Source organism: Mesocricetus auratus, unplaced genomic scaffold (assembly GCF_017639785.1).
Source record: "Mesocricetus auratus isolate SY011 unplaced genomic scaffold, BCM_Maur_2.0 Super-Scaffold_100007, whole genome shotgun sequence".
Taxonomy (NCBI): domain Eukaryota; kingdom Metazoa; phylum Chordata; class Mammalia; order Rodentia; family Cricetidae; genus Mesocricetus; species Mesocricetus auratus.
The window spans coordinates 50,987,105-51,013,623 of record NW_024429191.1 but is presented as its reverse complement, the minus strand read 5'-3'; the positions used below and the strand labels follow the sequence as shown (position 1 = coordinate 51,013,623).

At 52.1% G+C, this 26,519-nt stretch overlaps 2 protein-coding genes across 4 annotated transcripts in view; one reads left to right on the top strand and one right to left on the bottom strand.

The window, feature by feature from the left end:
• The window catches only part of Pitpnm3 (PITPNM family member 3), a 90,584-nt gene extending 69,597 nt beyond the window's left edge, over window positions 1–20,987 (top strand). For both annotated transcript variants that reach the window (XM_040749065.1, XM_040749064.1), the window contains 11 exons: window positions 383–555; window positions 2,013–2,183; window positions 3,402–3,596; window positions 4,378–4,526; window positions 6,211–6,327; window positions 9,192–9,308; window positions 9,631–9,779; window positions 9,992–10,141; window positions 11,953–12,136; window positions 16,348–16,476; window positions 16,964–20,987. In XM_040749065.1, coding sequence (XP_040604999.1) covers window positions 383–555; window positions 2,013–2,183; window positions 3,402–3,596; window positions 4,378–4,526; window positions 6,211–6,327; window positions 9,192–9,308; window positions 9,631–9,779; window positions 9,992–10,141; window positions 11,953–12,136; window positions 16,348–16,476; window positions 16,964–17,269 — 1,840 coding nt within the window. In that variant the 3' untranslated portion in view covers window positions 17,270–20,987. The remainder of the gene's footprint in view (window positions 1–382; window positions 556–2,012; window positions 2,184–3,401; window positions 3,597–4,377; window positions 4,527–6,210; window positions 6,328–9,191; window positions 9,309–9,630; window positions 9,780–9,991; window positions 10,142–11,952; window positions 12,137–16,347; window positions 16,477–16,963) is intronic.
• A 326-nt stretch (window positions 20,988–21,313) lies between these two features.
• On the bottom strand, window positions 21,314–26,382 carry Pimreg (PICALM interacting mitotic regulator). 2 transcript variants are annotated; one of them, XM_005067447.3, is made up of 6 exons: window positions 26,312–26,382; window positions 25,519–25,836; window positions 23,329–23,603; window positions 22,825–22,920; window positions 22,231–22,284; window positions 21,314–21,924 (listed from the first exon to the last, which is right to left on the bottom strand). In XM_005067447.3, exons 2-5 carry the CDS (start codon window positions 25,801–25,803, stop codon window positions 22,251–22,253), a joined length of 690 nt encoding a protein of 229 aa, XP_005067504.1. In that variant the 5' UTR covers window positions 25,804–25,836; window positions 26,312–26,382; the 3' UTR covers window positions 21,314–21,924; window positions 22,231–22,250. The 2 variants fall into 2 exon arrangements, with proteins under 2 accessions (XP_005067504.1, XP_021081348.1); XM_021225689.2 differs by having other exon boundaries at window positions 25,519–25,903; window positions 26,312–26,377.
• Between the last annotated feature and the right edge of the window lie 137 nt (window positions 26,383–26,519).

Here is a 26,519-nt window from a genome sequence, read left to right as displayed (position 1 = left end):
GGCCTGTCTGTGCAGGGTGTTCAGATGCTCCCAGGTGCTCTTCCAGGTTTCATAAGAAAAGTTGTGGCAGGTCCCAGCTATACAGATTGCTCAAACATGGTCTGTGGCTGTCTGACATGGCAGATTAAGTCCAGGCGGTGGATGCAGGTGGCCCAGTCTTTTAGACTCTTCACCTGGTCCTGTGCAGAAGATGTTTGCTGAACTCTGCAGCAGCCAAATGTGTCTAACGCTGTGTGGATGGTGTCAACAGTGATCTCTGGTTCTGAGTCCCATTCCAGTGATAGAAGGTTGGGTACCCTGCTCTCAGAATGCGGCTGTGCTGCTGAGGGGACACTCCCACGGTCCTGGCCCTCCTCTGAGCTACCGCCCCTCCCTCTTCTAGCATCCACTCCAGTGTGCTGAAGGATGAGGCCGAGGTTCCTGCAGCTGGCACACCCCAGCTCTCTGAGGTCAGCCTGGGTCGCTTTGACTTTGACGTGTCTGACTTCTTCCTCTTTGGCTCACCCCTGGGCCTGGTCCTGGCCATGCGGAGGACAGTGCTGCCTGGGATAGATGGTGGGTATGGTTAGGCCAATGGCTCAGGGGATCAAACTGGTAAAGTGGGAGGGTGGACAGAGTGATGGGGGCAGGGTAGATGCAGAGACGTGAGAGAAGCTGGAGGAGGGTACAGAGGGAGCTTGACGAACTTGACTGTCTCTTCCACGTACCCCTAGATTACTGGCCCGTCTGTCATGTTCCATGAGAACATAGGACACCAACATTTGCCCTATCTCAGAAAACCCTCCCTCCCCTGTCCCCAGCAGACTTCCTGAAGCCAGATAGATCTCAGAACCTCTTTACCCAAACTGGCACTGGTGCCTTTACCCATGTAGCATCTGAAGCCTAAAGCTCTTTCCAGTTCTTACAAAGTAGACTTATGATGCCATTTGACCAGCCTGGGCCTTAGGAGAGTCCAAGAGCAGGAGTGCAGGCTGTCATTCATTACTCTCTGCGGAGGCTCTGAAGTGGGGAGCTGAACTGAGGCAAGGCGGAACTCATGGCCACTCTCAGTGTTGCAGAGGAGCCTTAGGACACCTTGAGTGCAGCAGACTCAAGCCCTTGACACAGGTCAGGTGGGAGGCAAGGACCTCTCTGGAGACACCTGCTGGTCAGTGAAGAAAGTGCTTCACTTGCTCTGTCTTAATATTGAGGGGCCACTAACATGACTGAAGGAAGGGACTTGGATTGGCTTAATAGATCAGGTAGTTAGAGGAATTGAGAGAAGTATCCCTGTGTGAACAGTAAAAGGAAGGCCTGGTGTTCTGAAGAAAGGACTGTTGGAACACCGAGAAAGGGAAGCAGCAAACTTACAGATGTTCACCAGGGTGCCAGTGCTGGACACCTACAATGGTGCCCCTAGGTGGGACAGATTGGCAAGTCCTGTGTAGTGTGATGGCTAGTTTTCCGTCAAACTGACACAAGCTGTATTCGTCTGAGAGAGTGCCTCCGTAAGATCCGCCTGTAGGCAAGACGGTGGGGCGTTTTATAACTGGTGTTGATGCGGAAGGGCCCAGCTCACTGTGGGTGGTCCTGTCCCTGGGAGGGTGGTCCTGGGGTGTGTAAGAAAGCAAACTGAGTGAGTCAGTAAGCAGCATCCTCCATGGCTTCTGCTTCAGTTCCTGCCTCCAGGTTCCTGCCTTGAGTTCCTGCCCTGACTTCCCCCAGTGATGGAGTGTGACCTGAGTGTTGTAAGATAAAATAAACCCATTTCCTACCCGAGATGCTTTTGGCCACGGTGTTTTATCAAAGCAATAGAGACCCTCAGTAAGATTGGTAGCAAGGACCCAGGGGAGGTTCTTGAGCAGGAGAGAAGGCTACTCATGGCTGAATTCCAGGAGCCTTTTAGAGCCAGTAGAAAGGGGCTTTGCATGTGTCTGAGCAGGAGAGAGGGCTACTCTAGGCTGCATTCCAGGGGGCCCTTTAGAGCCATTAGGAAGGGACTTCTGCATGTGTCTTTTTTCCTGCTCACCCAGGTTTCCAGATGCGTCCTGCCTGTAGCCAGGTCTACAGCTTCTTCCACTGTGCGGATCCCTCAGCCTCACGGCTTGAGCCACTGCTGGAGCCTAAGTTCCACCTGGTGCCTCCTGTCAGCGTGCCTCGCTACCAGCAGTTCCCCCTGGGCGACGGACAATCTCTTCTGCTCGGTAGGTCCCGGGGCTGTGAGAGTGTGCTGAGCTGGAGGCTGGCAGTTTCCGGGAACGCTCTTTCTGGCTTAGCCTCTCCAGCTGTCAGCTACGGGGTGGCTCACGGGAGCAGGGCTGTGCGGTTAGAGCAGTGAGTGGCAGGAAGCCAGCTGGCTTCAGTGCTCAAGAGCAGCTGCTTACGCCAAGGACCTGCCTGTGCCAGGGCTCTTCTCACTCCGCATCCTGGCAGGCTCCCATTTGAGCTTCTGTGGCTGAGATTGGGAAAGCAGTGGGGTTGCTGACCCTGAAGGGCAAGTTAAAGGTGCATTCCCAGTGCTGTGTCCCAGTGCCCACACCATACCCTGCAAGGACACATCAGGGAGTGTGTCGTCCTGGTAGGTTTTATGGACAGGGTGACCTATGGCCAGGGCCTGGAGGAGGGGTCTGTTTGGATAGGTACAGAGGCATTGGCGGGACAATAAGAGCAGAGCAGGTGGGTTTACAGAAGGAACAGTGGCTTCTAGGTTCAAAGGGGGAATGTATGTGACTGAGGATATGGGCAAAGGCAGGCAGGAGTGGACAGCTAGGCACTTGGCAATCAGAGTCTTGGCTCCATAGCTCTGTATCTCCATTGAGGAACTCCAGCCTAGTCCTTTTCAGAGGTTTGGGCCAGGGATGAGGGAATGCTATACCTGTGATTCCTTTCAGGGTTAAAACCTACCTTTCCTTGTTCTTCATCTCAAAGGCATATATATTTGCCTAGGACTTCCATGAGGAAGCAATGTCCTAAAGCTCCCTTCTGCTTCCTTGAATGTTCCCTCCAAAAAGGGGATCCCCCAGTCTTAGAGGTCTCTTCCCCTATGACCCTGGCTTGCAGGCTGGAGTCATTTTCATCTACTTTCACCTCAGCCATATGCTTATGTGGGTCATGGGAGGAACATGATGAGAGAGGACATTGTTAAGCATCGCATCATGGCCTCTGCTAGGCCTTAGGCTTCCCTGTAGCTTTTGGGAGATAAGGTGATGCTGAGATCCCCACTCACCGTTTAATAAGAGGTGAAACTTAACAGGGTGCTATGATGGTGTGTGTGTGGGCAGGGGTTGGGGGTGCTGGTGGCCTGCCAGGCCCGGGCTGGCTTCTCTGCATTTCCAGTCTCTTGCCCAGTATAGGGCTGTCACTAAGTAAGCCACTCTGCTGGAGACTCAGTGCTTGCCCTGACCTTTCAATTCCCCCTCCAGCTGATGCCCTGCACACCCACAGCCCCCTATTCCTGGAGGGCAGCTCCTGGGGAAGCCCCCCGCTTCTGGATGCCCCTGCCTCGCCCCCTCAGGCCCCAAGATTCCAGCGCCCAGGACGGAGGCTGAGTGAAGGCAGCTCCCATAGTGACAGTTCAGAGTCCTCGGACAGCCTGGCACCTATGGGAGCCTCCCGCAGTGAGTGAGGTCCTTTTGGGGCCCAGCCTGCATTTGAGGGGCCTTCCTCGGGTGGTGGTGGGTCTGCAGCAGGACAACTGTGGGCAGACTGTTGGGTTGGAGGGGCTGTGGGAGAAGCCATGATGACATTCCTATGTTTTAGAAAAGGGGTGGGAATGGGGGGAGGTATGGGGATGGGGCTGTGGGGATGGTGATGGAAGGAGGACTGATTTGGTTCCCCACTCAATCCTCACTGATTTTCTGGACTAACCCCTTCCCAGGATAGAGCCCCAAATGCACCAGCTAGAGCTATGCTTCTTCTCACCCCCAAACTCAGTGCTGGTATTAAGCCCAAGCCACACGATAGGCCAACACTGACAGCTAAGCCCCATTGCCAACCATTGAGTCTGAGTTCTGATTTTGAATGAAGCTTTGACCTCTGACTACGGCCCACTGAGTTTTGACCTCAAACATAGTCTTGACCTTTGACCCTAAACATGACTCTGATCTCTTGATAATGTGCTGTGCCCTGGCCTCTGCAGACATAGACTGATTCCTCACTTTGGAGAGAGCTCCTGGGAAATACTATGGAGCTGCACTGTGGGATACAGCTATGACTGTCTCCAAGGGCCCAGTCCTCCTTCTAGTGACTAGCTGGGAGCCCGTGTCTTAGTGGAGGGTGATTAGAAGGGCTGGCGAAAGGACAGGAGTCCCCTCCCCCACCAGCTGAGGCCCATCACCACTGAGTCTGCACCTGATGGCTTTTGGCCATTCTGTTCTTATCTCCCTCTTGGCCCCACAGTCACAGCCAAGTGGTGGGGAACCAAGAGGATTGACTATGCCCTGTACTGCCCTGATGTCCTCACCGCCTTCCCCACTGTGGCCCTGCCCCACCTCTTCCACGCCAGCTACTGGGAATCTACCGATGTGGTCGCCTTCATCTTGAGACAGGTACTGTGGCTCCCTTATCAGGACCAGCCCGTTGGCCTCTCTAGGGAATCCCAGGATTCCCTTGAGGCCACATGGAGCAGTTGGCCTCTCTCTGACAGTGCTAAGAAAATACTGGGGCACTGATGCCAAGAGAAGGTGACAGGCCAGAGAAGGGGCTCCTTCAAGAACACCAACTCTGTAGGTACAGAGGAAGTCACGCCTATGTGTCAACATAGAGGTTGGAGAAATGCATGCCTGGTCTCTGAGTCTCAGTGTCTTCGTCTTTAAAAAGGAATGGCAGGAAGGCCAGAACCTGGAGGTAGGGAGCCATAGAGTTGAAGCTAGCTCTGAAGGTCTGGTGTGGATTCACCTAAGTATGGCAGGAATTCCAGCAAAGGAGAGCTACTTATCAGTTGATCTGTGCTTTGAGAAGGAAGCTTTGGGGCTATTATTAGGGGCCCAAGAGAGGAGGCTTAGAGTCCCTGGGAAGTAGAGATAATATGAGAGCCCACTAGGACATGAAAGCTTGGACTAGGTGCCAAGGGGTGGTGACACATGGATTCTAGTGGCAGTACTTACTGAGGTCTAAGCTGAAGGCAGGGGCCAGCTAAGTTGCCCTGTCTTCCCATTGAGTAACCATGGGAGCCATTTCCTAGGACTTTGGCAGAGCTGTCCTGGGCTGGGGGAGTCAAGGCTGTGCTTCTGAGGGGTGAGACATTTGGGGGTAGTGAGCTTGGAGCGTGGGGAAATTATCAGGGCTGCAGATGAAAAGGTGCTGTCATCAGACCTTGGATGTTCTTGAAAACTCGTAAGGCTACCCGTGAGGTCACCACAGTTCAGTGACACGTCTGGGACTCCCCAGGGACACAGGGAAGACCCATCTGAGGGTGGAAGAGGGCATCCCCATAGGTTGGAGGAGAACCTGGAACAAGCATGCAGGTGTGATGGGAGTTCCAGGGACATAGTGAAGTGACTTCAGTGGAGTGCTGGGGACAGGCGTTGGGGTGGACAGGAGGTAGGTGAGGGAGTGGAGACAGAATGCAGAAGTCTCACGGAGAACTTGGTGCCCTGGGAAAGGCATGAGGGTCTCCAATGAGAGGACATTTGCCCCCTTGTTTTTAATTGAGCTATAAACCCTCCCTACCCTACCCTCTTCCCCTCTCCCCTTTCATCCTCCCTCCTACCTCTCACACTTCCAATTTACTCAGGAGATCTTGTCTTTTTTCCCCTTCCTAGATCCATTTATGTCTCTCTTAGGGTCGAGAGGGCATTTTTATATGAGATGAGCAATGGTAGGCATTCTGGGATGTTGAAGAGAATGACTCAGCAGAAAAGGTCTAGACCAGACTAGGGAGTGCTGCTGAAGCAATGACCTTGAGAAGGGGACAGGGTTGAGTTAGGGCTCCAGCTGGCCTTAGGCAAGGGTCAGCTGCAATATAGCAGGGAAGGCAGAGAGCAAACAAATGCTAGTTAGGTAGCTGCAAGATTCAGGCATGAAGCAGAGGCTGCCCCCAAAGCAGAGACACTAATGGGACAGTTCTCTGGCACCGGTGTCCAGGCAGGTAGGAAGAGAGACAGCTCCCAGAGCCCCGCCAGGGTCCAGGTGATGTCCTAGGGAGGCCGGAAGCAGGGCTTGGCTGGCTTCTGTCCGGAGAGGCAGAAGGGTTGAGAACATGCTACTGAGCCCCTTCTCACTTTTGGCTAGGTTATGCGTTATGAGAGCGCAAGTGTTAAGGAGAACACTGGCCTGGATCCCACGGCTCTGAGCCCTGCTAACCCTCGTGAGAAGTGGCTGCGCAAGCGGACCCAGGTCAAGTTGCGGGTAAGAGCTTGTTGCAGTTGTGTTTGTTGGACAGGTGACCACGGGCATCTGGGCAGCCATGTGCCTGATAAGAGCTGTGGTTTCTGGGTAAAGCTTGTCTCCACTCCAACTGGGCGGAGTGCCTGCGTGAGGGAGCAGGTGTGAGCTGGTCTCCCAGGGTCTGGATGCACCTGGAGATGGTAAAAGCAGGGCAGTTGTGGAATGATTCTAAAGACATGGCCTTGACACACATGACTTTGCCTGTGATCCAGGTCTCAGCCATGTACACATCAGGATGAAGATGGGTAGAATTGCCAGAGCAGATCGCACTAGGCTTCTCTAAAGATGGGGTTCTTCTGCAGGGTGTTGGGGGATAAAGAGGAGTTGGGGGAGCATTCATTTACTTATTCTCTCAGCCAACTGCCATCACTGCCTGCACTGTCTCAGTCCCTCTGCTGGGATGGCACGCACCGTCCCAGAATATACTGACACAGCATTGCTCTGGTGAGCAGTTCACTCTGGTGAGAAAGAACATCAAGCATGGATCCCACAAGCAGTCCTGAAAGGCAGAGTGACTAATGCTTCATGAATCAACATTTTTGTGCATGGACATACTTATTGTGATGCAATGCACCTGTCATACATTCCAGCCATTTACAGTGTCAGGGTTTTAGTCTATTCAGAGTTGTATGCTACCCAACCCTACTACAGTCAGTTTTAGAACATTTTTGTCATTTCATAAAGGAAACCCCTTTCCCTGCAGCCCTATTTCCTTCCCTGCTGGTCCTGAGTAGCCAACCAGTCATCAAGTTTTAGTCTCTGCAGACTCACCTATTTTTGACTCTGCTGTTGGTCTCTGTTGTCGAGACTCAACTATTCCCGGCATTCTATGTAAATGAAGTCACTTATGTGTTTGTGTATTCCTTCTTTCACTTAGCAATTCATCTCCTTTTCCTGACTGCATACTATTCTACTGTATCCATATATTCTGTTTACCCAGTTGTCAGTTGGTATGCATTTGGGTTGCTTCTACCTGTTGGCTATTTTGAATAATACTGCTTTACATATTCATCTACACAGTTTGCGTGGGCATATATTTTCATTTTCTTTGAGTATAGATGGGAAGTGGTAATTCTACACTTACTCTCTTGAGGAACTACCCTTCTGCTTTCCATGGTGGCTGCCCCATTTTGGTCCCACCAGCAGTGTCTGAGGGTTCTGATTTTGGCACATCCTCCTCACAACATCCATTATTGTCTGTCTCTCTGACTCTGGTTATCTTAGTGTGTGACTGTCTCCACTGTGGCTGATTGCCTATTGCACATGCTTGCTTCCAAGTACCCATCCATCCTCCACAGTGATCCCAGAAAGGAACCTCCAATCCCATGCCAGGGCAGGCCCCATGACAGATTTCTGTAGCTGGAACTTCTTTCCCATGTGGTCCTGCTGCCGCTTCAGCCCCAAGAAAACACAGAGACTTACATTAACTCATAGACTGTTGGCCAATGGCTAGGGCTTCTTATTGGCCGGCTCTGTCTTAATTATTAACCCATAACTACTAATCTATGTATTTCTATACAGTCCTATTTTACCAGAGAATGTCTGGTGTGTCCTATCCTCCTGGTCTCTACATGGCATCTCTCTATGGTCTCTCTCTGCCTACCTTTCCCAGAATTCTCCTTGTCTCCTAGTTCTGCCTATCTTCCTGTCTCTACTGACCAAACAGTGTTTTATTCATCAACCAATAATAGAAGCATATATACAGAAAAACATCCCGCATCAGGTTTCTCTCAAGGACTGATGTTAATGATTTCTGCAGAGTTTTTTTTTTCTTTTTGGAGTGGGGGGTGAAGGCTGAATCACATGGCTTTACAAGCTAAGAGGAGGTAGATATCACATCTTTGGGGACCCAATAGTAATAGTGGGATGGAGTTGAGTCTTGTTGCTAGGGGATAGACTGAAGTTTGGGAACAAAGGGATGTCAGGACAAGAGAGTGGAGGAGGGGCACCAGGAAAGCAGACTGCAGAGGGTCTTCTGCAAGGCTTGTTTGGTGTGCCACACTCACATTTGGACTTCAGTGGAAGGCATGGGATACTGCCCGGATAGGATCAGATCAGAGCCTTGTAGAGACAGAAGGTCTGTCAGGAGGTAACCCTAAAGTACAGAGATCCATTAGGAAGCTTCTCTCAGAGTTCGAGTGAGACAGTTACGGGCATGACACACACAGAGACTTGACCAGTATGAAGTAAAAAGATAACCAGATTGAGGGACTAGGGTCTCAAAGGCCAGCCTGGGAGTGGTGGACAGTTGGAGCCAACACAGGACTTGGAGCTGCAGAATGCATGGGGCAGAATTGAAAGACAAGGGCACTGAGATATTGAGGGAGGGAATGAGTCACCACCCAGGACATTGCCCTGAGTATCCTGTGCGGGTCTGAGGCTTCAGGGAAAGGAGACCTGGGCAGCAGTCAGCTGATTAGTGCCTGTGCTCTGGTCAAGCTCACAAGCTTGTCTATATTATTCTTTCTATCCTTGTGCATTTGAAATTTTCCATTAAAAAAGACACATGGTAAATGGCTGTTTATGCAGAAGAAAGACCCAACGGTGACTGGGTAGTTCCAGCCCAGGAATCAAAAAACGAGTGACAGGCTGTAGAGGCCAGTTGTCACTTCAGGAGGTGTGCATACTCAAGTGCACCTCAGTAGGCAGCCTGAGAATCAGGTTTGGTAACTCACAGTCTGTTTCTGGAATCACAGTGCAGGCAGCTCATGGGACACCTGATTCAGTTGGGTCACAGCCCAGAAGCCATCCTTACAAGACTTTAATGATATAGCGAGAGTGAGCCTTGTCTGCAAAGGCTGAGCTGTTTCTTTCTGTCCTTGCAGAATGTTACGGCGAACCACCGTGCCAATGATGTCATTGCTGCTGAAGATGGCCCCCAGGTTCTGGTGGGGCGCTTCATGTATGGCCCTCTTGACATGGTGGCTCTGACTGGAGAGAAGGTACCAAGTCTTGAGCATCTCCTTGGCTCACCTGCCCCACATGACTCATAGTACCACAGGGTAGAACGGGTGATAGGAGCAACAGTGCTGGAGCCCAAATCAGGGAGCCCCTTCCCTGCCCAGCAGATTAACAAGGGGTAAAGGGAACTTAGTATCTCCAAAGAGGAGGGGAAGCCAGTGTGGCCACCACATGGAGGGAGAGTTATAGGAAACTCCAGGATACAGCGGGCAGGGACCTGTGCCCAGGGCTCTGTTGTTTTGGCTGTCAATCGTGTAGTCCTTCAGCCTTCAGCAGGTCCCTTGCTTCCCTCACCGGCTGCAGGTGGACATTCTGGTGATGACAGAGCCATCGTCAGGCCGCTGGGTCCATCTGGACACAGAGATCACCAACAACAGCGGCAGGATCACATACAATGTGCCCCGGCCTCGGCGTCTGGGGGTTGGTGTCTATCCTGTAAAGATGGTGGTCAGGTAGGACCAGGGTGTGTGTGAGGTTCTCATGGTAAACTTTTGGGGTGGCTCTCATCTCCAGGCTTGACCGGAATATAGAGTTTATTTCTGTTTACATGGAGAGAGGAAAAGGGAAGAGGCCACCAGTCATGGTATCAGGAGGCACCACCCAGAACCTGGCTCCAGATGGACTAATTTTAGCTGCAGGCTGACCTCAAGCTGATACCTTTCAGGGGTGACCAGACCTGTGCGATGAGCTACCTCACAGTGCTGCCCCGAGGCATGGAGTGTGTTGTGTTCAGCATCGACGGATCCTTTGCGGCCAGCGTGTCTATCATGGGGAGCGACCCCAAGGTCCGGCCAGGTGCAGTGGATGTTGTTCGGTGAGTGTTAGCTCCCCTAAAAAAGGTTTCTCCCCAGGGCAAGAGCCAGCAACTTTGGGGGAATTGCATTAGCCCCTCTCCCAGCTTTCTCTAGGACTTCTGTGGGTCTCTAGGCCTAGGCACTGCAAAGTTCTGGCTCTACCTCCAGTAGTCATTTCCTGGGAGTCTTTGGAGAGATCAAGGCCTTTTGTAGACTTTAGCTCATTCATTTGTTCCTCCCTCCTCCACTTCTCCTGGGCATCCTTTCATACACTCCCTGCCCCAGTCAGCTCCAGACCAGGCTCTGGTTTAGGTTCTGCTGTAAAGATTGCTGCTGGTTGGAGACTCTGAGACCAACAGAGGAAAATAAACCAGGGATGAGAAATAGTCATTGGTGAAAATGGAGGTTCAGACCCCAAGAATGGACAGCAATTGGGGGGAGCACTGGGAATAGGGACAGCTGGGGTAGGGACTTCCCTGCCTTACTTGGGGAGAGAAACTGGGCAGACTTTGGGGCTCTGGAGAGACAGTTGTCTCCAGCTACTTTCTGCTCTGGAGGAGAGGTACTGCACAGCCTGCTGGGAGGGTTGGCTGGTTTATCTCACAGCAGAGATGGGAGCAATGCTCTCTCCCTCTGTGGTTCCTCTGTCCTCTGACACCATGCTGCCACCCACACCTTGCTAGTTGCCAGACACTGCTTTCTCTGAGTCAAATACAGATCCCACCTGCCTGGGGGTACCTCTGGGGGCTCCCACACAGACCCCACCTGCCTGGAGGTCCCTCTGGGAGCTCCCGGCATCCCTGTAACACCTGCATTTTCCCAGGTGGTCAGATCACCATCTGGCTTTAGGAAACCCAATCTATGGCAGCCAGTTGGTGGGTAGTGCCGCAAAAATACCTACCCAGGTCTGGATTCATCTGTACCTTGGGCCACCCATGAAAAACAGGGTAAAGAACTGATTCTACCTGGGAAGTGAAGAGAATTTCCTGGAAGAGGGATCCTGAAGGATGAAGAAGTAGACGGCATGCTGTCTAGAGGAGGGTCCTGAGCCAGGAGCGCAGGGTTTGTACAGGGATGTCAGAGCAGTCCTATGTGGATAGGGAGATTCCAGTCATTGGGGAGAGACCGAGAGTAGAGGGAGGCCTTGAAATATTACTTCAGCATTGGGGAGCCAGGCGTAGTCTCAGGAAAAGGAGCAATGGGGTTGGGTTTATGGTTTATAAAAATTGCCATGAAACAGTCAAGGATAATAATGAAGCCAACTCTGCCAGGCATACCATGCCAGCTGGGGTTGGGATTAATGCCTTTATCCTTGGAATACCCCCATGGGGTGTTTGGATGATTACTCCCATCTTACAGATGGGGAAACTAAATGAGAGAGAGAGAGAGAGAGAGAGAGAGAGAGAGAGAGAGAGAGAGAGAGAGAGAGAGAGACTGAGAGAGAAGTTCAAGTTTACACAAAGTTAGATCCAAATGGGAGAACCAGAAGGAAAGTGGCCAACAATGACTTTTGTTCTGGTCCATGGGAAAGATGGGGTGGAACTAAGGACCAGGCACTGCAACCTCTGGACTGGGAGTATTAGAAACCCTCTTGTTAGTGGAGAAGGCAGAAGCAAGGGAGGTAAAGGAGAGGAACCAGATCAGACCAGTCCTTATGGGCCATCCGGAGGTAATGTACACTACTCGTCCACTGGGAGCGAGGACTTAAGAGCCCCCTTACTACTACCGCTGGCTTCTCCCAAGGGCAGCAGCAGTTAGGACAGGTACTTGGGCAATGGGCAATGGGTTGCCTTCAGGGACCCAGCCAGACCCAGCAATGCCATCTTGTCAGGCACTGGCAGGACCTGGGCTACATGATCCTTTACATCACTGGGCGGCCAGACATGCAGAAGCAGCGGGTAGTGTCGTGGCTGTCCCAGCACAACTTCCCACAGGGCATGATCTTCTTCTCGGACGGACTGGTGCACGACCCGCTGAGGCAGAAGGCAATCTTCCTTCGCAACCTCATGCAGGAGGTGAGTGAGTGACTGGGGCGGGGCTGTGGCCACACCCACGTGAAAGGCGGGGCCTCGGCGGCAGGCCTTCATTAGCTAAGGGGGAGTTGACTCTGGACCCTTTTCACTCTCTTCCTCTTTTCAATCCCAAGGGGTTGGGCATCGGGATCCTTTGCTGGTGTAGGGCAGGGAAACACATTTTGATGGCAGCATGGCTCTCACTGGGTCGTCTTAACAGACTTAGGAGGCAGGTATTATCTTTATTGGCAGATATTCACGTTTTATCTTCTCCTGACTCCAAGACCTAAATTCTTGTCTCTACATCTGGTTATTCCTTCAGTAGATTTCGCAATGCCTATTGAGACCTTTCAGGCTTTGTTGTGTTCTCCCTGCAAGGTGCTGGCGTTCTAGTCTGCTTTCCTGAATCTGTTGCCGCAACTAGGAATCATTTAAAAAGGCAAATTCCTAGGCTTATCCAGGTAGCAGAGACTCTGGGAGGAGGCTTGGGACATCTTTGTGCAAAGCCCTCCATGAAATCCTGACCCTGCGGGGTTGGGAGTAGGGCGGGGTGTGGGGTGGGGAGATTGACTCACAGATGGAAAGCAGGAGTAGGCAAACGAAAATTACACGAGTTCGAATTTCAGAGTCCATAAATAAAGTTTTATTGGCATCCAGCCAAGCTCATCTGTTTATGTATTGTCTGTGGCTGCCTTCACGACGCAGTGAAAGAGCTGAGTCGAGTTGCTGTGGCAGAGCTCAAAGCCTAAAATATTTACTCTTTGGCTTTTCGAAGAAAAAAGTCTGCCAATCGCTGATCTAGAGAAAGAAAGGCATGTAAATTGACAATTACTGGTGTGTGGCAGAAAAAGGGCAATATTGGCAAACAGAGGAGCAAGGACTTAGGTTCGCCTGGGAAAGCCCGAGCAGATTCTAGTAGGTAATAACTTCTGGGCTTAGTCTTGACATATGAGTGTGAGTTGTCAGGCAGACAATGAAACGGCATGCGCTGGGCATGGGGACATGCAAAGAGGTTGGGATGGAAGGGAAATCAAGCTTTATTTGGAAATAGATCTGTGGGAGGATATATGTGCCATAATGGTTTATGGGACTACTCAAAGAGGCTGAGGCAAGGGAGATTTTTAAAGGCAGTAATAGAGGAGGATGACAAAATATATCCTAAGACAATACTGTTTGGCCACAACAAATAATAACAATGGCAGCCTCTGTCTGAGGATGAGCAGACAGGAGCTGAGAAAATGTTCTTGGAGAAGTATTGTTTGTGGGGTTGCTGTCGCCTTCTTACAAGTTAATTTTTGTATTTTAGACCAGGTCTCACTGTGTAATTCTGGCTTGCCTGGGGTTCCTGATGTAAACCAGGCTGGCCTCAAACTCACAAAGATTCATTTGCTTCTACCTCCCATATGCTGGGATTAGGGGCATGTGTCACTATGCCTGCCACTGCAGGCTTTTGTGTAAGGTTGTGGTCCTGGCAGATTGTGTGTGTGTGTGTGTGTGTGTGTGTGTGTGTGTGTGTGTGTGTGTGTGTGTGTGTGTGTGTGTGTGTGTGAGAGAGAGAGAGAGAGAGAGAGAGAGAGAGAGAGAGAGAGAGAGAGAGAGAGAGAGAGAGAGAGATTAACAGGCCATCATGGATGTGAATACCTCCTTCATAATCTCTTGGCTTGGTGTTTTTGACAGGGTTGACCCAGGTGATTCTCTTATGATTTTGATGACTTTCACCAGATGCAAAAGTGTGGGGGGTGGGGGTGGGAGGGAGGTAAGAAGTAGCCTGGAGTCTTCTCAGAGCTGAAGGAATTCAGGACAGGGGTATTGCAAGCAGGGTCAGATCAAGGACAGGTGGGAGCTGAGACCCTAGAGGTCATGAGGGACCCAAGTTTGGTAGGTTTAGAAATCCCTGAAACCAGATCAAGATCTTGGGCTCTCTGCTGAGGGCAGTGTGGAGTAATGGGGGGAGTTCGGACTAGGGCAGTGACAGCATCTAATTTGTGTTGTAGAAGGATCCCTCTGGCAGCTCACTGGAGAAAACACTGGCAAAATAAAGGAGGGAGTGTAGTTAGGAGGCTGTTACTCCAGCAAGAGACAGAAGATTAGAATCCAGACAGTAACTATGAGATGAAGAGAAAAGCATGCTCAGTCAGGAGACTCAGTAGGTGGCGTTGTCAGACTTGGGAATGGTTGATTGTGGGCAAAGAGCTCTCAGTTGTTCTATTACATGGCCAAGAGAGATCAAGGTGTCACTGGGTTTATTTGTGTTGTTCGAGATCTATCTCCAGGATCTGGGGTGATGATGACACACAGTAGGTGCTCAATAAGTGCTAGTAGAATGAATACATAAATGAATAACTGGATGAAATAAGAAGGAGGAGGACCAGGCAGGGAGAAGATGAGGTCAGATCTGGACATGAGGAGGCTGATAGGGCCGTGGATCATGAGCCATGTGAGTCCCCGCACAAGGATCAGAGCAGTCAGTAGCCTGGGCTTCAGGCAGAGACTGGAGCCCTGGATATGAGTCAGTGGAGCTGTGTGGGGGAAGGCACCACCCAGGAATGGTTGGAGCTAGGTGAAGCCGTGCTGTGTTTCTGAGTGCAGTGTGAGAAGCTGGCTGAGAACAGGGAGGACAGTTGGAAAGGAAGAGGGCCAGGACAGGGAGGATTTCAAGCAGCAGGCTCTTTCTTGTGAAGGTGGGACAGTGACAGCTGTCCAGTGGCTGAAGCCTAGCCAATGGCTAAGCTTGGTGAGAAAAGGACACCTCTGAAGACCAAGGAGATAGAGAGACAGGATGCAGAGTGAAGGTGGGTCTCAACGGAGCAGGTTGTAAAGGTGGGAGACAGCAGGTTCTGCATGTGGACAGTGATGAACCTTTCTTTCTGTCCTGTGTCAGAAACTTGATAACTAGACTTGAGGCAGGAAAGGCTTTTGGGGCCATGATTCCGGAGGTGTCGGTCTGCAGCCTGCTGGCTCCATTGCTGTAGGCCTGAGGTGGAGGTAAAATGTAGTGGTGGGAGTGGCAGAAGGAAATTGCTTGCCTGATGGTGGCCAGGAAACAGCAAGCCAGAGGAAAGCTTCCTCTGCCTATTCCATACCTGAGTCTATTCAGCTATGAACTCATCAGTGGATCAGCCTCATTGATAGGGTGGGCACATGTCAACTAGTCCCCTCTCAATGGCATTACCAGCTAGAGACCAGGCTTACTGCACATGTGCCTATAGGCTATACTTCATATTTGAATCATAGCTGACAGTGTCATCTCAGTGATGACAGTGCTTTTAAAATGGCAGAAACTGCAGCTCAGACTTAAGTTCCTTGTCCTAGTTAGGGTTACTATTGCTGCGATGTAACACTCACCACGACCAAAAGCAAATTGGGAGGAAAGGGTTTACTCTGCATACACTTCCACATCATAGTTTGGCATTAAGGAAGTCAGGACAGGAACTTGAACAGTGTGAGAACCTGCAGGCAGAGGCTGATGCAAGACCACAAAGGGGTGCTACTTACTGGCTTGCCCCTCATGGCTCATTGAACCCACAACCACCAGCCTAGGCATGGCGCTACCCACAGCGGGCTGGATCCTACCCCATCAATCACTATTTTAAAACATGCTCTGCAGCCAGATCTTATGGATGCATTTTCTCAGTTGAGGTTCATTCCCTCCTTTCAAATAACTCTAGCCTGTGTCAAGTAGACATAAAATTAGCCAGCACGTCCCCAGTGGACACGGTTGGACAAAGGGTGACACTGATAGGAGACACACAGTGAGAGTAGTTGGACAGGGAGTGCCACCAGTTGGGTAGGTGGGAGACTAAGGCAATTAACTGAAAGAAGGTATCCCCAGGGCAAAGAGGGCAAATCTCTAAACTGGGTCTGCACTTTTGGGGAGCTCAACAGACTAGCTGTCAGGAGGCGGGGGGGGGGGGGGGGTCACACGGCCAGTCCAGAGCTTGCCTCCAGTTTAGGGTCCATAGTGCATAATCCTGGAACTTAACTTCCTTATCCTCAAAGGGACACTTGGCTCCACCGTGGCAGGAGTGTGGGGTGGGTGGGCCTGGGGGTTGGAGCTGGGTAGTGGAGGAACTGGGGAGGGAGGGGCGGTCATCTGGGGTGTGGCTCCTAGCAAAGGCGGACTGATGATTTGGTGTCTGAGTTCAGATGGACGGTTCCCCAGCAGGCTTTCCGTAGGCCTTCCTTCCTCTTCACCAGCTTGCTTTGCGTTTCAGTGCTTCATCAAAATCACTGCTGCCTACGGGTCCATGAAAGACATCTCTGTCTACAGTGTGCTGGGCCTCCCTGCATCCCAGATCTTCATTGTGGGCCGGCCCACCAAGAAGTACCAGACCCAGTGCCAGGTGTGTGGGGGCCAGGGCAGCTCCTGATCTCAGTTACTTGCTCATCCTTTCATTTGCTCATTCATTTATTTCTATTAAGCAGTGCCTTGGGCCAGGCCCCCTGCTGGACGCAGGGGAGAATCCTGCATCGAGGGGAAGGGGAAATGGCAATGACTGTTTATAGCAGAGCAAGTGCCATTCTGAATGATAGAATGATGGGGCCCAGGAGATGAGCCCCAAACCTAGATTCCAGGGCAAAGCTGACCTCCGGGAAGGGGTGGGGAGGACGATGAAGGACAGTCAGAAAGAGCTTGGGGATGTGTCAGAGTGCCAGGGTATAAACAGAGGTGCTCAGCGGTCCACGGGAACCCTAGAACTGTAATGAGCCTCCCTGCTACTGCTTTTGGGATCCCAGAGAAGCTACAGACACTCTTGGAGGGTACAGCAGGGAAGTGGCGATGTTGGGGGACAGGGTCAGGTGCTAGCCTGATGCTTGTCCCCTCCACAGTTCCTGAGTGAAGGCTACGCCGCACACTTGGCAGCACTGGAGGCCAGCCACCGCTCGCGCCCCAAGAAGAATAACTCACGCATGATCCTGCGCAAGGGCAGCTTCGGGTTGCACGCTCAACCAGAGTTTCTGCGCAAGCGCAATCACCTGCGCAGGACCATGTCGGTGCAGCAGCCGGACCCACCGGCCCCCAACCCTAAGCCCGAGCGGGCACAGAGCCAGCCCGAGTCCGACAAGGACCACGAGCGGCCGCTGCCCGTGCTCAGCTGGGCGCGCGGGCCCCCCAAGTTCGAGTCGGTGCCCTGAGAGGTGGGCGGTGCTCAGAACAGTGGGGGCAGCTAGGCAGCCTGCAGGGAAGGGAAGGGTTACCTTCTCTCTGACACAGGCGTTTTCCTGCTTTTTCCCTCCTGTGTCTGTCCAGCAGTGTCCGACCAGAGCAGGGAGGGACCTAGCCCTGACATTGGGGAGCTCTCTGGGCCGCGATGGGGTAAAATCCATCTCCCCATGCCTGTGCCCACAAGCCGGAGTCAGGAGTGATGTGTGAGTGTGACTCTTGGGTCAAGCCTGCCTGTGCCCAGTGTTTGGGTAAAGTCGACCATCTTTTCGAGTCCCAAGGTTTCTGTAGCCCCGCTAGGCAGGCTCAAACCAGATAAGCTCCCAGCGCTGGGCACACGGCCGGACAGGTGTTTGTCCCCAGCGGCTTGCAGGTGCAGCAACTTGACCGTGTGTAGAGGAGTGAGTGGCATTTGTGCCTGCTCTCCTTGTGACATCGGGGGCACCACTTTGGTGCTGGCTGTCTTGTGACTGCAGTGAGGTCATTTTGCGGGAGAGGACATTCCCTGGGTTCAATCTATGTATGTGGAGTCTGTCCACGACCCAGGGGACCCGGTCTGGTGCTGACTGTCTTGTCCTCTGTTTCCCTTCTTGTTCTCAGTGTCTTTATTCTCCTGTGGCCCTTGGGGACAGGTGTCCCTTTTCCTTGAGTCTTGCCTTGAGCGTTTCCCTGAGAGGCTGCAGCCATGGACTCCGGTCCGAGTTGGTCTGGCTGTGTGCCCTGGAGTCTGTAGCATATCATCTTTGGACCCTGCCCTTTTCTGTAACTAGAAGGGGCCTCCTGGCTGAGATGGGTCCTGGGTTTGACTCCTAGGCTGTCCAGCATTTCTTCACTCTGGGGCTTTACAAAGTGAGCCTCCTCCTCATCCCATCCCTCCCCACCCCGGGAGAGAGATTCTGGGGTGGGGCTGAAAGGGAGCCCAGACCTCAGAGGAAGGAAGGTACTACTTCAAAGAGAACATGCTGGTTTGTGTACACGGAGGGAAACGGAAACTGCTTCCTTCCACCAACAAGGGGGACAACATGGCTGCCCCTTCCATAGCTCTGCTCTGACTGACTCTTACACTTTAGGTTTCTGGAATGCATAAAGCTGAGATCTCGGGTTCTGGAGGTTCATGGAATATTGGCTCAAGCTGTTGTAATCTCTTCCCTTCCCTGGCCACTCAGTTTGGTTTGAGCCTAGAACCTCCTCTAGGGTAGTCAGACCCCTTAGGGTGGTGGCAGGGGATGTTTCTTTGCTGCCAAGATCCTGGCCTTGGCACAGTCGGCCCTTGCTCCCTGGCCCAGGCTGAACCCTGTTGTATGGCCACCTGGGTGGCTTAGAACCCCCTGTGCTGCCACGGAGGCCAGAGCCAAATATCTGTGTACACAGCAGGCACTTGTCAGCTCAGTGTCGCTTCTGTTCAATGTCTACCTCTTGCAGCTCCCATGCAGCCTGTGGTGGCTGCTGATGGGGGTGGCTGGCACCATGTGGTGAGTTGCCCAGCAAACTGGGTGCCTCACTTAGGCTGGAGGGGGTGTGGGCTCCCAGGACCCACCCCGCTGTTTCCACTCCAATGTCTTCTCCAGCCTGCCAGCCCCTGTTCCCCTGCCCATCCCATCTATCTGCCAGCTCTCCCACTGCACTGTCAGCCCTGCATTTGGCAAACAGAGTCCATCACTGCCAGGGGGCTGCAGAGAGGGCAAGGAGGTATGGGACCAGCTTTAGCTTCCCTTTCTGTCCTGCCTCCTAGAAGTTCATACCTGCCCCCATTATTCCTTCTAGAAGTTCATACCTGCCCCATTATTCCTTCTAGAAGTTCATACCTGCCCCCCATCATTTCTTCTAGAAGTTCATACATGCTCCCACCACCATTTCTATTAGAAGAAGCTCATCCCCCCCCCCATCATTCTTGCCTATCTTTTGTCACCAGCTCATATGGTATAGCCACCTGAGTTGCAGTCCTTTCCCCTGAATGCTGTGATTTGAGCTTGGATACACCCGAATGATTCTCTCACAGCCCTTTGTCTCCTCTCAGCAGGAGCCACTGAGTCTAACTTTCAAATGACAAGTGCTTCTTCCTTTTTTGAGAACCCCAGGCTGAGTGTATGTGTGAGTGGGGGACCCCCAGAGAGAATGGAGCCAGTGACAGGGCTCTGTGGGTCAGAGCCAGCCAGAGGCCCCACCCCTCTTTTGCTAGAGCCCCACATTGGGGCTTGGGTGACCCCTTTTGAGATGCCGCTAGTGTCCAGGTGTTGTGACTACCGCCCTAGGAACTGCTGCGGCCCGTGCGGGGGAAGTACGCACTCGCTGCGCGGTTGAGTGCGCAGCTTAGTATTGCTGCCCGGCAACTGTACTCCACGTATGCTTTTTACTAGTGCTGTGTTAGGTCAGAGACAAAAGGAGCTGATTCCTAGTGTTCTCCAGAGGGGAGTGCTGTTGCCTCCTCCAGTAGTTCCGTGACACCCCATCCAGCCGTTTTCTAGCGACCTCTAGCTCCTGGTGTGCCTGCTCTCCAGCTGCTGGAAACATGTTCCTGCTTGACCAAAGTTCCCGTATCTGAGTGGCATGTTTGTTCTTCCCGTGTGGTGACTGTCCTGACCTGGCCGAGGGATGCCTGACACCTTCCTTTATCCCTTGTCCTGTTGTGGGTTGCTGGAGCCTGCTCTTTCAGCCTCGTGCCCCTCACCCACAAAGGTTGACCCCTTCCCGAAGCATCACAACATATTTTTTAAGAAATAAATTATTTTCATGCATTCAGACGAACAGCCTTCCTGCCTGGGTGCTGGGTTACAACAAGTGTATCTGAACCCCAGTATTGCTGAGATTGGGGTGGTTCTCCGAAGGAGGGAAGGCTGAACCTAATGGTTTTTAAACTGTACTTGGGGCCCTTTGTAGCCCAGAGCTGTGCCCCGGGGGAAGTATCCTGCAGACAAAACATGGCACCTAGCTTTCACTGAGGAATGGGCCCTGCCAGACCAGCGCGTCCAGGTCTGGAGGAGGTGCCACTTTTGCAGGCATACTCTCCATCCAGCTCAGGTGAAGCCCCATCCGGGAGGGGCCCCCTGACTGTAGGAGCCTTGCAGTTGACCCCGCCTTAAACAACCACTTTCCAGCGGAATTCCCGGGGTTCCATTCCAAGTGCTCTGGAAAATTATATATATCCCATTTCTTTCCCTTTTGGTCTAGGGAGGAATTTCTCATACACCCAAGTTAAGTGTTGAGTACAAGTAGCAGAGCCCTGCTGAGTTCTGAGCTTGCTGGGAAACTAACGGGGAGGTTGGGAAGAAAATCGGAATTTGACTCCGCCCTGTGGTGGCACGGAAGAGGTGGGGACACGAAGGAGCAGGCAGTGTAGGAACAATGGCTAGAGTGGGACATGCCCCCTGAGACCCAGGCCCACTGTTCCTTTCTCTGTGTTTACTCAGTGGTGGCAGCCAGTCTGACCTTGTCTGTGGTCTGCTTGTCCCTGTGTGTAACTTCCAGTACTCTCTGTGACGGCTGGTTCTGTGCTAGAAAAGGCTTATTATAGTCCTCATGGCTGCCTTGTACAAAATCCGTTAGAAAAGAAAATGTAAAATATCCAATTTCTAACAAGACAAAAACAGCATTATGGAGTTAAAAGATTTTTACAATTGGTCTTGATTTTGATGTGAGCTGTTTTTAACTCTGAAACGTTGTCACTGAAATAAAAACCTAATTTGCCTTTAACATGTGTTTCATTTTGGGCTACGTTGGAAAAGTTTTCTTTACTTATTTTTATTTTATGTGCATTGGTGTTTTGCACGGGTGTCGGGTTCCCCAGAACTGGAGTTACAGACAGTTGTGAGCTGGCATGTGGGTGCTGGGTATAGAACTGGGGTCCTCTGGAAGAGCAATCAGTGCCCTTAACCACCGAGCCACTTTCTGTTACTTTGGTTCTCTCTGAAGAGAAGAGCAGGAGCTGAGGCGATCGGATCACAAAGCTGAGTTCCAGACATAGGGCTGTGTCATGCAGTGTTGTGTCAGAGTGTGTGTATTAAAAAAAATGCCAAGTGTCAAAAGCAAGATTTATTATGAAAAAGCAATGTGAGCTGGGAGGCTGACACTCTGGTATCTTTCTAATAAAATGACCTAGCATATTTCTTAAATAATTTACAAAGAACAGAAACTGGTCTTGGTCAGTGTTCTCTTCCCTGCATGGCCACAGTGCCCCACACAGAGCTGATAAACTGGCCCCAAGAGCTCAGGTTTGCACAGTCTACAAATATCTCCTCTCTTCCTGTGGGGCCCTGTGGGAGCAGGGGTAAAAGTGGGCCTCCAAGAATCTCTTCACTGGGAATAAAGGGGATGGTTTCATGGTATGACACCCGCAGGGCTTTGGTCCTAGTGACACAGCTCAGAACTGTCTAGCATCTTCAGATACATTCCTAATATGGATCGGCCACTGTGAGGCTGAAGAGCAGGGTGAGTATGAGTCCCCCGGGAGAGCATGGGCAGTTCCCGCTCCCTCTCCAAGGTATTCCTGAATCGCTCTTGGGCTGTGGTCAGTGGTTCTGGATCCCCTGTTAGTCAAGTCCTTGTTAACAGTGGCCTGGGGATGCTGATGAGCCCAGTGCCTCCTCCTGGAAGTTCATGGGGTGGCATGGACATCGTGGTGGCCTGTTTCCTGTAAGACAGAGTTTCCATTGTGCTTCTCCCTATCCTCAAGGCAGGGGGTGTAGGAAGCTATAGCCCTCCTCTCCAAATCAAAAGGCTGGAAGGTAGCTTTCAGTCCTTTGAAATCACAGGGTTCTGATGTGATCAGTAAGGGTAGCAGCTTGGGCTGAGGGAAGTAGAAGACCCAGATACTTCCTACTCTGCGGTCTTCTCAATCCATTCACTTCTTTAACACTCCTGCAAGTCTGCATGCATATTTACAGGTAGAGAAGGAGCAGGTCAAAGAGGAGGAGGAGACTGAGAAAGGAGACTTTACCTGTAGGATGCCTGCTGTCCTCATTCACGGATAAGGGAGACAGTCATATCACCACTAAGGATAGAGAAGGGGGGGAGGGACTGATGACCTGGGATGCTTCATGATCTGAAGGCATCCCAACTCAGACTAGACAAGACCAGAACCTGGGAGCATGGTGGGAACATGGCCACAGGGGTCATAAGGCCTCAGAATCCTTTGTGGCCATTATACAAATGGGAAAATAGTTTTCAAAGGCTCTGCTTCCAGGTTGGAATCCTGAGCAGATAGACCAGGGACTCCATAGCAACCATGTTACTTTTAAGTCCATGGGTAGACAGGGTATAGAGGAGCCGTGAAAGGTATTGGAGGAAGGGAAGGTCTCTCAGGAAGACCTTCATTGAATGTGAAATTCAATGTGATGGGCAAAGGTGAGGGTTCAAGGCCTGGAGGACTCAGTGCCTCCTTCACCATCATCCCAGGAGACTGAAGCACAGAGGGACAGGGACTGGTCTTAGTCATGTGGCAGATGGTGTTGGAACTAGCACTCTCTCTAGAAATACAGTATGGCTCAGGGGGCCCATGGCCATTTCACCCTGACCATAGGATGCAGCTCACCTCTCTTCAGCCTTGATAGCTTTGTCCAGCTTTTGTGACAGCTTCTGGAGATGCTGAATCCCAGCCCCCACGGGCTCTAGGTCACTGTCAGACTCACTGCACACAGGAGGATGCAGGGGTTAGCAAGAGCCCTGAGCAGGGTCTAGGTAACCCTGGATAACTAGGAAAGCTGCCTCACTGCAGCATGTGACATGCAAGCCTGTGTGGCTGAGCCATGGGAAATTATTCTGCAGTCAGATGAGGGCTGCTGCTGGGCTTGCACCTGTGCCCGAGTCTTCTAGATGTCTCCTATCTAGAATGGGGTGGAACTCATCTCCTGTCCCTCTCACAGGTAGGAAAACAGACCTGGAGAAGTTTTTTTTCCCCTTAAGGTCCTCACTAGCTCTGGAGCAGACCTGGGCCAGAACAAAGATGTGACAGGCCAGGGTGTCCTCGCCCCAGGTAGCACTGAGACGTGTGGGACACACAGAAAGGTAAACCATGCTGGGCTCGGAGACTACTTGCCTGGGAGAGCAGAGAGGTTCTGTGGAGGAACAGGGGCTCCGGAGGGCAGCCTCCCTCCTTGGCCGATGACGTCGATGGGCCTGTGGACCCGTCTGGCCAGAGAGGCGAGGATGCCCCCCGACTCTGGCATCCCGGTTGGTCCTGTGTAGCCGAGTGTTCTTCTGGCTCAGACTGGGTGGGGTCCCTCTATCCTTCTGGGCTCCCCGCTTTCTCCTCACTTTCACCTGTGTTTCCATTAGCCACTTGGTGCCATTTTGGCAGGACTCCTGGATCCTCTGTGAGGGGTTCATGTGGGAAGGTTAGCAGCGATGGGACCAAGGTGGGCTGCCAGTCTTTTGCCTCCCTCCAACCTAGGCTCTGTCCCACAGACACAGTCTGCTGTTAGTCTTAAGAGTGACAGTGTGATTCCCGACAAGACCTTCCCAGAGACCCAGTTCGGGGACACAGCAGGTAGCAACAAGCAGATGGCTCCACATCTGGGCCCCCAGGTAGCGACTAGCCCGGACAATGAGGGAGGTTCAGTTTCCTGACTCCACATCTGGGCCCCCAGGTAGAGACTAGCCTGGACAGTGAGGGCGGTTCAGTTTCCTGACTCCACATCTGGGTCCCCAGGTAGAGACTAGCCCGGACAGTGAGGGAGGTTCAGTTTCCTGGCTCCACATCTGGGCCCCAGGTAGAGACTAGCCTGGACAGTGAGGGCGGTTCAGTTTCCTGATTCCTGGATCATTGCCATCCCACTCTGCTCTCATTCCTTCCCTTCCCTCCTCCATCTTACTCTACACAGATCCTTCAGTGACAGTTCCGATCATAACACTTAATTGTCCTAAACCCTTCTATGGCTCCCTATAACCTACAGGGCTGAGTCCCAACCCGTGGCTGATTCAAACAGTTCTGCTTAGATTGCCTTTTGTCTTGGCAAATCAGAGCCCAGAGGTTGGAGCAAGGCCCAAGGTAAGTTTGATGAGCTGGGTGACCTTAGACAAGATGTCACATTTCATTGTTCTGAGCTACAGTTGTTGAAAACAATCCTAGGGCTCTTCCAAGTCAGAGCTAGACTTTGGCTAGGAGGCCTCTCTGCAGTGTTGCCAGGAGCCTCTGCTCTCTCTCCACATCATCAGAATGCCCAGCAAGATGCCCACCCCTTCTCTCGTTGCAGGTCTGTTCATTTTCATAGCTTCTGTCCTTTTCAGGGGACATCTGCCCACATCTCCTACTCAAGGTTTAAAGACCTATGTGAGGTCAGTGAGATGACTCATCAGGTAAAGCTTCCTGCCACTAAACAGGACAACTCCAGTTGGATCTCCAGAATCCACATGGTGGAAGGAACCTACTCCTGCACGGTGTCCTCTGACCTCCAGATGAATACCACTCCATAAATAAACACACACATTTAAATAAACTTTAAAAAGATGTCTGCCCCTGGGCACACTGCACCCAGACACCACCCCTCAAATCTGCCTTTTGAACTGCTCAAGAAGTTGCACCCTTCTGCAAGCCCAGCTTCTCTGCCTTTTCCTACCAAGCAGCTGACAGCCACGGTGTAATAAATAGTCTGAATGGGAGAATCTAGACAGGGGTCATCACACAGCATCCCTGCCCCCATTCACTGTGACTTAGTCCTCACACTGAGGCCCCTTCAGCATCCAGGCTGGACTCACACCATCCTCCTGGTCCTGTGCCTCCATATACCTCTCCTTTCCTGAGTTATCTTGGAAGTCTTTATTCTAGGGAGTCTTTATCCACTTAAAGCTTGAGACTGATAATCTCTCTCTCTCTCTCTCTTTTTTTTTTTTGGTTTTACGAGACAGGGTTTCTCTGTTTTGGAGGCTGTCGGTCCAGCCTGGCCTCGAACTCACAGAGATCCGCCTGCCTCTGCCTCCCGAGTGCTGGGATTAAAGGCGTGTGCCACCAACGCCCGGCGATAATCTCTTTATAGTCAGCCACTTCTTGCAATTTCCTATCATAGGGGACAGCAAACCTGCTGTGCATGGAGAGCATCAATTTCTTCCATGAGGTTTCTCACTCACTCACTGATTTGTTGGGAAACTACCAAGTGCCAGAATGACTGGGGTGCTGGGGGAAACTGCAAGGACTTAATCAAACTCCAAGACCCCCACCGACTCTATATTCTTGGGGCCTCCCTGAGGATAGCACCTTCTATAAACAGATGGCTAGTGGTGTCGTTGTTACCTGGGACATAGCACCTAAGGCGCTTTTGGCTGAACGAGCTGCACCCTGAAGACCCTGCTGCTCTGGCTCTGGGGTTTCCAGGCGTTTCCAGGAGGGTCCAGTCCCGAGGTTGAGGCTGACGGCTCTCAGTGGCAGCCTCCTTTGGAACTGTCTGCACAGAGAGCCCAGGGGACCGATCTCCAGATGGCCCTCAGCAGAGCAGGTCACCGCCTTCTCTAGATGTTCCTCCTTTAGGAGTGATCGCCTGCGCATGGAGGCCGTCATGCCCTGCCACTGAGACGCCATGTGCTTGATCCAGTCTCCTCTGCCTGTTAGATCCTGGGGAGGTCAAAAGGTCACCGGCTTACTCCCTGGCGCTATTCCCAGGCGTCAGAGACCCTGGGAACTGGGGAAGAGATGAAATGGAACCTCTCTGAGAAGGCCTGTTGCGCAATTGTGGATGCCAGAAAGATGACCATGGCGTCATGGTCAGCAGCTGCCTCGACTGTAAGGAGGCAGATCGTCTGTCCTTCAATCTCAGCCCCCTTCACTGAGGCTCAGCAGAGAAGCACAGAGGTTACCGAGCCTCGGCGCTTATTCAGGGCACCATCAGCAAGTGACTTTTTCCCAAATTCGTGCTCCTCTATGGAGCAGACCCTGGCCACCCCGCCAAAGCCTCGAATTCGATAAGGTGCTTTAAATTTCCAGACACCCCTTTGCGTTGCGGCTCTTGTCCAGAGCTCCTGGCCCGCTCCCCTCTCGGAGCTGCCCGTGAGACCCCTCCCCAAGCCCGTCGATGTCCCCGTGCGCTCACCTGCCTGCCTGATACCGGGGATCAACACTCGCTCCTTGCCCACCGCTGTGGATTTGAAACTCCGCGCGGCCCCGCCCCAGTCTGGTGCTCGCAGTCCATTGGCCCCATCAGTCCTCCACCGCCACCGCCTCTGAATTCCTATTGGTCTGTTTCTCTCGCGACCATAAATCGTGCTTTGGGATTGGCCGGACCACGCCCATACATCTCT

Bases quoted from the DNA above. Each gene is read 5' to 3' on its own strand.
- Pimreg (XM_005067447.3), bottom strand. From the start codon at position 25,803: ATGGCGTCTCAGTGGCAGGGCATGACGGCCTCCATGCGCAGGCGATCA. The intron at 23,604-25,518 runs GTAACAACGACA...AACCCCTCACAG, and splicing joins CCTTAGGTGCTATGTCCCAG to AGGATCCAGGAGTCCTGCCA. The intron at 22,921-23,328 runs GCAAGTAGTCTC...TCCTGTGTGCAG, and splicing joins GAACCTCTCTGCTCTCCCAG to TGAGTCTGACAGTGACCTAG.